The following is a 12,558-nucleotide window of genomic DNA, read 5'->3' as shown; positions in this document are numbered from 1 at the left end:
TTCCAAACGGACAAAGACGTGAGCAACGTATTATCAACGTGCAACTTAAAAAAAAGACAAAAAGCCATACTAATATAGCATGTATAGTACACTTTAAAAGCTTCCTATTCAATTCAAAGTAAAACAACTGAAACTAGAAAACTAAATGCCTAATTAGTTAAACAAAATTAGGTCAGCTAGGTTTATAACATGTGTTTGTCTTCATCATTGACGTTAAAAATACACGATTTTTTCTTTGCAATGTATCTGTTACAATAAGAGTTATTTATCCTTTGTTGACAGACCGTAATGAATATACTTTTTAATAGTACCAAAAATGGATGACATTGAAGCATTATACTTGTTACGTCAGCTAAAAGATGTTCTTAAAAATTTGACAAAGCCTGTCGACCCAATAACATCTTCTGAAAACTACCACGAAATTCAAGAAACCGTGTTTAAAACCATGACAGAGACACGGGAAGATATAGAAAAGGTGTCCGAGTATGCATTACAGATCAAAGAACAACTGGAGAATGTGAGAGAACTGGTGAAAGTTTGCAGCATCCAAATTAGCGAGAAATTACAATATATGATAAAAAGTACGTAGTGTGGTTCATTTCTGATTACTTTCATTAAGAAATGACTGTACTAGATTTTTTTTCTCTGCAGAAACAACATAATAAATGTTGTGCACACTAAATAAAACGTGAAGCAGGTTTTTTTTTGAAATAGACATAAATTTTTTAAATAATATTATTACTCCTTATACTTTAGTTCTAAATTCAATTTTAAGCCGAAGTAAATCACAAAAAACGTTGATGTCACGTTCACATGACAAAATTGTTTCCATGAGCTGATAAAACAAAATATCGTCAAGCAATCAGGAGACGTATTGCTTCCCAAAATAAATTATAACTTGTTTGATGAATACAAAAAAAAATAGTACCTTGTGTCTGTCTTAGTAAACATAAGTACGAAGTATAATAAATGAACATTTGATTTTGAAAGTAATTTAGACCTGTTCCCTGTCCTGTATCTGTTTCTGCCATCACATGAGTCTGAGATGCCCGTATGTTGGAAGGGAGAAAGCCATTTTAGTTAGTAGGTATTTTTATGATTATTCGAAAAAAAATTAAAAGTTTGTTTATCTATGGGAACGGCGAATATTTGCCTCCACCTAGAGCACTTTGATCCAAAATAATTGCCGTATTTGTCCTATTAGAATCGAAATAATTCATGGGGGCTTGAATATATCTTTTTTTACCACGGGTTGGCCCGTTATGCCGATATATTACCCCTCGCTATCGCTCAGGGTAAAATATTTGTCATAAAGGGCCAACCCGTGGTAAAATCACGATATATTCAAGCCCCCCATGAATTATTTCTTAAATAAAGTCATTGTGCTTCCATATTAGCATTCAATAACTTATCAATCTTATATTTTAAACGAAGAAGAAATAGTTATCAAAGGTACGTGCACGTGTAACTTATTCATTTTGACGCCATTAAAATATTAAAGTATTATGACATCTTTCATCAGTACATTTGACATTTCTAGAAGTACAAATTACTCATTTTGCAGATCATAAGTTCCATGAACATCGCCAGGACAAAGGAAAAAATCAACGATGTAAGTGGTTTGTACATACTATGCATAGTATATATGCTCAAAGATAAAATGTTGATTTCAAAAGAAGACAATAATTTGTCAAACACATGATAGTTCTCGGTCGTGAATGTGCTAGAATTAAAAGTACATGTAGAAACCTTGCTAGCAATGTCTTTGTACATCTTCTTGTACTTTATATATCCTGTATTTATAGTTTTGATATCTATAACCCTCTTTTGTTAGTGGTTAATACAATCTTCTTTCCATTCAGTTTTAAAAAAAATATTCAATTGTCATTATGCAACAAAATATGTATCTTTTAATTAGTGCTTGCGCAACCAAAGCCTGAGCACCAAAAACACCTTCAAAACCGGGGAAAGTATTGTCTGGAAGTGTTAGCAAACGCTGTGGCATCCGTCCTGCTGCTCATGTTAATAAAACCCCGGAATAAGTCGTATTCAGAAGATCACATTTGGATTTGTGATCCTAATATTTACAAATAATGTCAATACTGAATAAAAAAAAAATTATGCTGAAAAGAATAGTTCCCCTAATGATCATTTTGTAACAACAGAAATACTGTGTAACGAGAGAATAATCTATATAACTTATATCAACGAAACTGGAAATAGTCACCATAATGAGGTTTCAAAGCCAGTACCTATTATCAATGATATCAATAACTTTCATTTGTATTTATTGAACAAAATATAAATTGCTTCAACATTTAAACTTGCGTATTTGTTTTACTTTTATTCCAATGAATAACAAACAGCCAAAACAAAGAATAACTTTAATATGATAGCATTAAAGCTAAGCGCAGCAACGCCTTTCGAATATTTATATTCTATCTTTAAAACTAAAAAGATTGTTCAAGTTTTCAATATTCTGAATTTGAATCATTTTCTGTCACAACATTGTTTTCACAAGAATAGAAATACGAAGATGTGATATGATTCCCAATGACATTACAATCTTCACGATCAAATGTTATGGTACACCGGTGTGTAATATTTATCAGCACAGTTCAAATTCATAGATTAATTGATTTCGTTTTTCCAGCTCTGACCTTTCATGGAGGTAGCTATAACAGCAGTGGTAATCAAGAACGTAAGTGTTATATATATTTACGAATACACTCAGGGTAAATAACATTATAAACCAACGAAAATAATAGTTTTCCCTTACAGCATTTATTGTAAGTGCGTGTCTGTGTAAGGTGCATGAATGGAAAGTATATGAAGGTGCTTTACAAACCAATAGCGTGTTTGTGTTCTATTCAGTATATGTTATTACTAAAAGAGGGGTGAAAGATACCAGGGGGACAGTCAAACTAAAATCATGATGAATAGAATAGTTCCCCTAATTTTCATTTTGTAACAACAGAAATACTGTGTAACGAGAGCATACTCTATATATCTTATATAAACGGAACTGAAAATTCATAGATTGGTTTATTTCGTTTTTCCAGCAGTGGGGTTTTCTGGAGGTAGCTATAACAGCAGTGGTAATCAAGAACGTAAGTGTTATATATATTATCAAATACACTCAAGGTAAATAACATTTGACACCAATGAAAATTATTGTTTTGTCCAACAGCATTTTTTGTTAGTGCGTGTGTGTGTAAGTTGCATGAATGGAAAGTATATGAAGGTGCTTTTCAAACCAATAGCATGTTTGTGTTCTATTCAGTATATATAATTACTTAATGAGGGGCGAAAGATACAAGGGGGACAGTCAAATCCATAGATGGAAAATAAAGCTAACAAAGAAAAATACAAACATACAAATAATTGCACACAAAACACAACATAGAAAACGAAAGACTTAGCAACACCAAACCCAACAAAAAATCAGGGATGATCTAAGTTGCTCCAGAACGGTACGCAGATTCTGCTTCACATGTGGCATTCATCGAGTAGCATCATATCATTTTGAAATGAATCGCATACGACATTGCTGTACAACTATCTACCGTTCCTCAGTAGAAAGTTTTCGTTTGTGATTAACAGTTGTTTTACAAAGTAGTCGATTTAGACAAATCTCTTTTACTTCTTTTGTACAGTTTTTTTTTCTGACAGCAAAATATAAAATATAAAGAGACATTGAGCAGAAACATTAACAAACAAATCCTTTCTAATTAGATACTTACAGTAAGTAAACAAAAGAATGTTTTGTTTTTTTTTGGGTTTTTTTTTAACTTTTCTCAGAATCAAACAAAAATCAAAGTCACGAATGGTGCATTACGATTCATTGCAATCATGTACAATGCCCACAAAAATATAAAGTGCTTTGAACCTTTCAAGTATTTGTTTACCTATAAAATTGATATAGTTATAAGAATACGATGTGAATATTTTAGGCTCATTTACAGATGTATCATTATCATTTGGAAGGCCGCATACTAGGTAATTGAATTGATATATATATATATATATATTTATAAGCTGTTATTTCTAAATAAAATACAGAAATATAAAAAAAAAATTGAATACGTTATCCAGATAGCAACTTTTTGGCACAAGTTTGAGAATGTAAATCTAGTGTTTGATTTTATCATACATCACTACGAAATGTCATTATAGATTTAACAGAGACAATTTAGTGCGACTCAACGCTGAGTATTCGACGAAGTAACCGAAAAGATATCTTATGCCGCATTTAAATAGCGCAGTAATGTAACTCACATCCTTCGAAATATTTGTAAATCGAATTTATTGTCGGCAACCGCAGATCTGACAGTTTGGAATGAGAGAAAGAAGGATATGTTGATTCCAATTTCACAGATTTACAATCCGAGTTGCGCTTGTTTATTAAAAGAACAGGCACACACCCTTTGTATCCCCTTTCTGAAAATTGAACAGTTTTTATCCCATAACACACATAGAGGAAATAATATATTATAGTTCTGTTTGTGATCCCTCAAGGCACCTCTAGATCTTTAAATTAAATTTGCAAAACAACGGTAGAAATAATATGAAAACAACCTAATGTTTTAAACTTAATTGAATGCTAACTGATTAAGTTATAAACCCATTTGCTGACATCTTTAAAATAAGTTTTGGGTTAAAACCAAGAATTTTAGTATCTTTTCCTTAAATAATATATGTGTTACGTTTGAAGTAAATCTTCTTAAAAAACGATCTCAATTTTGATGTTCTTACTATTATCCAAGAAACGTGAAGTGTGTCGATAAGTTCCTATTTAATTATTTTATTCTTTATAATATCGTTGTCGAAGGTTAAGGTTACGTCTTCATAAATGCTACATCAGTATTGAAGATTTACAATGCATTGGATTGAAAAAAAAGGTGTCCCCTACCACATACATCATTCAAGTGTTAAACAATATTAACTACAATAAGAAAAAAATGGTACATCTATTGACAAACCTGTTCATTTAAGGAACCGATTAACATGGAGTGTCTAACGAAACATGATTTGGAAATGTTATTGATTATCTAAATAACATACTTAGATAGTTAAATATTCCTTCAGTAATACTTTTGTTTGTTCAAATACAAAGTGTACAGTCAATTTGAATTGATCTAATATTTTTCATAGTGTTTCAGCAAAAAGAAATGATATTGATCTAAAAGCGCTAAAACAAATTCAGGACATGCAGGGACTTGCAAAACAACAACAAGAACTGATGGACTTCATTCTAAAAACAGAAGCCCTAGTTTTAAATATTGAAAATGATGCAGCGGTATCTGAATCTGATATAACTGAATTTAAGAAACAAATGAACAAATGGTGTGATGTTTTGGAAACAATAGAAGAACAGGAGACCAGAAAAAAAGAAGAAAAAGAAGCAGAAATAGAAGCAGAAAAAAAAAGGAAACAGGCAAAAGTGGAAGAAGAGCGTAAAAAAAAGGAAGAGGAAGAACAGAAGAAAAGACAAGCGACAGAAGCAAACGAAAGAAGGAAAATGGAAAGGGAATACGAAAAACGACAGAAAAAAGAAGCGGAGGAACGAATTAAAAGAGAGCAAAAAGAAGCTGAACGACACATAAAAGAAGAAAAGGAACGGAAGAGAAGAGAAATAAAAGAAGCAGAAGAAAGGAAGAAGAGGGAAATTGAAGAAGCAGAACAGCGAAAAAATGAAGAGAAAGAAAGAAGAGAAAGAGAGCAAAAAACAGAACGACAGATAAAAGAAGAGGACGTACGAAAAGAAAGAGAACACATAGAAGCAAAACGACAGAAAAAAGAAGAGGAAGAACGAGAAAAGAGAGAAAAAGAGGAAGATGATAAGCGACGAAAAGACGAAGAAGAACGTAAGGCTGAAGAAAAACGAAGAAAACAAGAGAACGAAAAGAAGAGGAGAGATTGGAAAAACTGGCCACCTTTCATGTAAGTTTGCTTCCTTTATTAAATCTTTCTGCAATATTAATGTACAAATATCAATTTATGTTATAACTGTTTTATTTTAAGCTATTGTAAAACCATTATTTATGACTATATCCATTTGTCTGGAAAAAAAAAGGAATATGAGACTATTCACAAAAGACACAAAAAACGACTGATGCCAACATATAGTTTTCAACAGAATACTATTACACGAATATATGTATGTATATATTATGACAAGTTTCATCGAAGGCAGCACATTTGCGTAAAGTTACACGTTTTTCTTCTTTACAATATATTTTCTGTTTAATTAGATATTACAATACAAAACAAAACAGATTCCATCAGGAAATATGCTGTGTTATATTTACAATGCCGGATGGAGTTCAGGAGAGTGATTTTAGCTGCCAAGGCTCTGATAATGTTGAAGATCTAGATATGTGTTTGGAAACAAATGACGAACAACTTATCTCCTCTGTTATCTCAATACAATCCAAGAAAGGGATAACGGAACTTGAGGTATATTTTTTTTTATAACTAATACCGTATATCGGGTTATTTTAATAGTAATCGAATTTCAGAATTGATGAGCAATTCGAATTGTGTAGTTATAATATAGCAAGTCCTATTTCGATTTCTTCGCCTCGATACACATTAATAGTCAAACGTTACCATTGTATACAAACCTAAAAGAGGGACGAAAGATACCAAAGGGATAGTCAAACTCGTAAATCTAAAACAAACTGACAACGCCATGGCTAAAAATGAAAAAGACAAACAGAAAAACAATAGTACACATGACACAACATAGAAAACTAAAGAATAAACAACACGAACCCCACCAAAAACTAGGGGTGATCTCAGGTGCACCGGAAGGGTAAGCAGATCCTGCTCCACATGCGGCACCCGTCGTGTTGCTTATGTGATTACAAATCCGGTAAATAGTCTAATTCGGTAGGTCAAATTCATGAAAGGGAAGGTGATTGTAGTTACGACGTAAGGAACATATCCGATATCATTTGTGAAATGGTTATTCCATAACGGTCAACCAACTCGTGATGGCGTCCGTAAAATTTACGAAGGGATGATTTCAACTTCACCATTTGGAACTCTTGATTTAATAGCTTCCTTGTGAGCAGTAACCCTCTATCAAGAAAATCATGATAGGAAATGCAAGCACGGGAATATCGTATCAATTGGGAGATATATACCCCGTATGCAGGTGCTGCTGGAATGTTGCTACTAAGAAATGGAAAGTTCACAATTGGAAAGCTGAAATCATCTCTTTTGTCGTAAAGTTTTGTCTTCAACCGACCCTCATTGTCAATTTCTAGATGTAAGTCAAGATATGAAGCCGACATAACTGTATCTGTAGTATCCTTTATCTCCAATTCGATGGGATAGATGCGATCCACATAGTCACCAAATTTTGAATTGTTTAGTGAAAGAACGTCATCTATATAGCGGAAAGTAGAGTTAAAGGATATTGCTAATTTCTTATCTTTCTTCCTAAGAAGTTCCTGCATGAAGTCAGCCTCATAATAATAAAGAAACAAGTCAGCAAGTAGAGGGGCACAGTTTGTTCCCATTGGGATGCCGACAGTCTGTTGAAAACCACGTCCTCCGAACGTAACAAATATGTTGTCAATCAAGAAATCAAGCTTCTTGATAATATCGGTTTCAGAGAATTTTTTGCTTGAATCAGAATGATTCTTTACAAAGTATGATTTATCCCTCCCTAAGACAAGATACTTGTATCTACGTTGGCCATTCTTTTTTATGAAGCAAAGTAATACCAACTCTTTTAATTTGTCTTTTAGTTTGGAATGTGGAATACTTGTGTAAAGAGTAGAAAAGTCAAATGTTTTAATACTGTTACAAGATGAAAGAGAGTTAGATTGTATGTACTCTAAAAGATCTTTGGAATTTTTAAGTATCCACATCTGATTCACGCCACCTAGAATAGGCGGTTTCACAATAACTTTGAAGCCCGTCTTTGATTGCTGATAAAATGGATGTTAATAATTTAGAAAGGGGTTTCGTGGAGCACTTGGAAGACCCAGCAATATACCGTTGTTTGTAAGGACACTTATGTAGTTTAGGTATCCAATACAGCGATGGAAGATCCAGTTCTTCATCTTTGGTTGAAATACCAAAGGAACAAAGAACAGACCTATGATTATCCAGGATTTCCTCTTCGGTAAGTGTCGTGAGGGTATATGTTGGGTTTCCAAGTGAATTGTCTATACCTAATTCGTTTATCAAGCAATTAATGTAATGACTTTTACAGATAAAAACGATGTTATTTGGGGCTTTGTCTGCGGGGACAACAACATATTCATCATGGAGGTCAGATAGGTGTTTAGCAACATTTGGATCTTTGAAGATTGACGTAGCATGGGCATTGATGGACCCATTCAGTTTCTTAATTTTGATTTGTATTAAGGACCTCACTGCCTTAATCCATTCGGATAGAGTGTCTACGTCTTCCTTCTCGCGCTTAGCCCATTGCCTGGCATAATTCTCGACTGAATCCATCAAAATTTTAAAGTTGTGTTTCCAATTGATGGATTTAGGCTCACGATATTTCGGACCTTTCGATAACACGTTTCGTAGAGAAGTGTTATTAACAATGTTAAGGTCACCGGTAATAACGTGACCAGCAGGATTATATGTGAATTGGGAACTAGCACAAGTGCAATCAGGAGGTTAAGACTTGAAGTCGTCAATATCGAGATCCTGCAAAACGCGTTTGTAATTGAAAATTTTAGTTGCAAAATGTTTGGTATAGGTATAAGAAATTATTGGTACAAACTGGTCTTTAAAATAAGGAGGTATTTTCGATTGAACTAATTTATGATGAAGGATATTGCCTAGGTTGACGCCATCGAGACCTTTGTTGGCAAAGGAAAGATTTAGAAAAGATCTTTTCTCTTGTTCATCTTTTCCAATGCGAACTGGCTTGAAAAGTCTGTGACTAGCAATATCCGAAATTATAGCTTGTAGTTTGTATTGGTTTGAATGAGGGTTTGTAACAGTGGATTCCAAACATAAATTGAACAGAGAATGAAGTTTTGAAAGGGGTAATGAATAAAGTTTCGTGCGAATGTGATGAATACCTAACGGTTTTTGTATGCATGGCAGAAAGTCATTAATAGAGACATCATGCAGAGAGGGTGATGTATAATGACGATGGCCATGACTACGTCTACGTCGATGAGTCGAGTTGAAAATATTCATCACATTCACCGAGTTACACGAAGGACTAGATAGAATACCTATACCATCAATTTTGTCATTGCAGCCATACGGTGTTGCAGTTCCCAATTGTCTAATCCAGTAGTCTTCTTCTTGTCTACGGAGAGTCGTTGAAAGATTAGGATTGTTCGAGCTATGGTATATTTTTTCAATAATTCGAACTGTCATAGAAACAATGGAATGATCGGGCTGATTGAAATGCTGGTATAGAATGTCGTTAGCATTGAGGTTAATGTCTGATCTATGACCGCACATCCGTTTGTTTAGCCTTCCTTTCGTTTCACCGACGTATACCAATCCGCAAAGGTTGCACTCTAATCCGTAGACGACATTTATCGATTTACAATTCAGATCATCGTAACTTCTGGTAAAACATGACTTCTTGGTCAAATTGCTAGTGAACTCAGCATCTGTAATTAAAATAGCACAAGTTTTGCAGCCTTTGGTCTTACATTTTGAAATGCGACAGTGTTGTACTGTGTCATCAAAAACCAAAATGTCTTTAAGGAGAACTGAACAAGGCTGTATATGTGTAATATTGCTGTTGTCACTAGGACGACGATCTGAATGAGTCGTGTTTGGGTTATTTGTCATGTCTGGTGATGAGGGGACACCTGCCGTATCAGACGACACCGTGTCCATGTCGTCTTTTTCGGACCTTTTTATACTGGGCGACGTCCGAGCCAGTTTCCTGTTAGTTCTTCGTAAGTTCATGCAATTGTAGTTTTGCTACTGGGCGGATGAGTAATATACACAACTTTTAAAATCATTCAATTTTATAACAGCACCCTTTATGCCACGAAGACGGGTTAAAAATGTTTGAATTGGGACACTTTTTTTAGAACCATGATCTGTATTTTAAAAGAGTTGGTTCGGTAAGGTTCTAAAACGGTCCTCTTTTTTAAGCGTAAATTTCAAAAAAGGGATTTATTGACCAATATCACAATAACTGAAGCCAAAGTAGTGACCTGATAAAAAAATAAGCAATGTGTAAAATTTACGTTCCTGCGTTTTATTATGACGTCATAAGTGGAACTCATATTGATATTCGACGAAAAGATAAATGAAAATGGATATATGTCCATTGATTATTGAACAGGAAACATGGAGCGCAAACGTCGACTACAAAGATCTTTTGAAATAATGTTTGTAAAGACATTTAACATGTCTTATTTGAAAATTTAGTTTGTCGACGCCTGCTGTATTTGTTTTCTGATCCTAAATCCAGCAGAGTTTGTCATGTTTCAATAAAATCTCTTATCTTGACCTTCTTAGGATGTTAAAACCAACGTGTTCGAATTAAACTTTGACAAAAGTATTTCAATTTAACTTTCGCACATGTATCATGTGTATTTAGATCAACTTAAAACACTTTCTTTTGTCTTTTGATATTGAATGTATAATCGGGGCAACATTTGCCCTTCCTAAACTTACTCCTTTGAATTTATAAAATCAGTGTTTTAGAAATAGTGTAAGTGTGCAGTGTCATTTCAGCTGCCAATTCGAGTTTATGTGCCAATAGTGTCGCATGATGAGAGACTCTTACCAACCTTAAAATTCTCAGTAAAAGGTCAAAAATGGAGATTCGGAAAACCACTGCCAGAGGTACAACTTCCAGAGGTACAACTTCCAAAAGTTAAAGTGAGTAAAATTCAACTTTGACCATATTTCGTTGAGAAGCAGAAGAACTGCCTGATATTTTTAATTTTACATTATACTTATTGACATCAAGTAAAGCTTAATTATAATATAACTGAATTCATTGTGTATTTATTTTAAGGACGATCAATTATTAGGCAAAATAGGCACTCTCGGCTACGGAACCAGACCCAAAGCAGTAGGGCATTACGTCCCGGTTTTGACCCATGAAAATAAAGTGCATGAAAACTGTTTCAAATTTGTACATAATGTTTGGTAATGCATATAGTTGAGAAATATAGGTTAGACATATATAGGTATGTCGTTTGAATTACATGAAAAAAAGTGATCATGCAAAACGATGAAACATACTAAATTGATGCAGTTGCTGTCGTTATTCTCATTGTGGAATTCCGTGAACACCACATAAAGAACAAAACACTATGGGGAAACATTATTATAAATGTTATCATAACGTCTTCAAAAATAAAAATGTGTTTTGGTGTGCATCTACTTTTTAAATCTAAAATATACTAAACCATTGATGTCTAAAAAGGATTCTGATGCAACATGGTATGTAACGTTCATTTCAATTGGACAACGCAAAAAAATGTCAGGGCATTAATTGTAAATTAATGCTTTAAAAATTACATACAAGCGCCAACGACATATGACATTTGACAGATTTTAAATATTTGCTTCACATTGTTTCCTGTCAGCTTCATTAAAATAGAGATAACAATATTGTATTTTAAGCTCTGACAGAATTAATTGGTGGTTTGATGGTTGCAAATACCCGTAATATTATTTGCGACCATCAAATCATCGATTGATGCCGTCGCAGCTTAAGATACAAACCAGTTATCTACTAAAAATCAAGAAATTTTACAATCCATCTTCATGATTTAGAACAAAGATTTCCAGTGATACATGTAAATGTATCATTTAAGGGGGAAAAGTAATTAGTAGTATTTGATAGTTGATATTAGTTCAATTTAGTGAGGAAGGGAACAATTCATTTTTTTAATTTGCTATTTGATCTTTGGAATTTCATTTTGAACATGTTTTCTTGTATTCACTGAAAATCCTAACAATTAAGCAATTGTATCATGTATTAAAAGCTAATGCTAATGATTTGTATATAAAAACACTAAAAATAGAAAATCAATCTTCAGGAATTGCATATGTTGAAAAGCATCTTATTTGAAAATTTGTTTTGAAACTTTGAAAATCTTCCATTTATAAAGATATTGATATATACTGTCACAACAAAAACTAACTTTTCTCGAAGTTGATAATAAGGTTCTCAAGATTGGAGAATGATCAATATATGTTGTGTCAAGTTATAAATGTCACATGATTAAGTTTAAAGACACTAATAAGTTTATAGTACTAATGTTATATCAACTGATCGGGCGGAGCTTATGTTTGAAGTTATGTGTGATCAGGATGATTGCCGTTGTAATCATTATTGATTTCTATTCACCTATCAGTGTCACCAAGCGCATATACAAAATCATTGAGTGTTTGATATGGAACGTATAATTGGACACTTCATTGCTGAGTTTATCCCAAACGTCCTCAAAAAGTTCGTAACTAAACGAACTGCTTTCAGTCAAGTGTAATAAATCTAGTAATACCGTTAATAAACTTTTCGTAAAAGAGGGGTAAACGATTCCAGTCCAACTCGTAGATCGAAAATAAACTGACAACGCCATGGCA

General features: G+C 33.4%; 1 protein-coding gene across 1 annotated transcript in view; it reads left to right on the top strand.

The window, feature by feature from the left end:
- The first annotated feature begins 295 nt into the window (after positions 1 to 295).
- LOC139525032 (uncharacterized) overlaps positions 296 to 12,558 on the top strand; it is a 55,182-nt gene continuing 42,919 nt past the window's right edge. Inside the window, exons 1-8 of the mRNA XM_071320210.1 lie at positions 296 to 581; positions 1,565 to 1,612; positions 2,654 to 2,701; positions 3,063 to 3,110; positions 3,954 to 3,999; positions 5,155 to 5,943; positions 6,255 to 6,459; positions 10,693 to 10,839. Of these exons, the coding sequence (XP_071176311.1) occupies positions 317 to 581; positions 1,565 to 1,612; positions 2,654 to 2,701; positions 3,063 to 3,110; positions 3,954 to 3,999; positions 5,155 to 5,943; positions 6,255 to 6,459; positions 10,693 to 10,839 (1,596 nt within the window). The 5' untranslated portion in view covers positions 296 to 316. The remainder of the gene's footprint in view (positions 582 to 1,564; positions 1,613 to 2,653; positions 2,702 to 3,062; positions 3,111 to 3,953; positions 4,000 to 5,154; positions 5,944 to 6,254; positions 6,460 to 10,692; positions 10,840 to 12,558) is intronic.

The sequence above is a fragment of the Mytilus edulis genome, chromosome 5 (genome assembly GCF_963676685.1).
Source record: "Mytilus edulis chromosome 5, xbMytEdul2.2, whole genome shotgun sequence".
Lineage (NCBI taxonomy): Eukaryota > Metazoa > Mollusca > Bivalvia > Mytilida > Mytilidae > Mytilus > Mytilus edulis.
The sequence above is the reverse complement of the archived record's forward strand: the minus strand, read 5'-3'. Positions and strand labels throughout refer to the sequence as shown.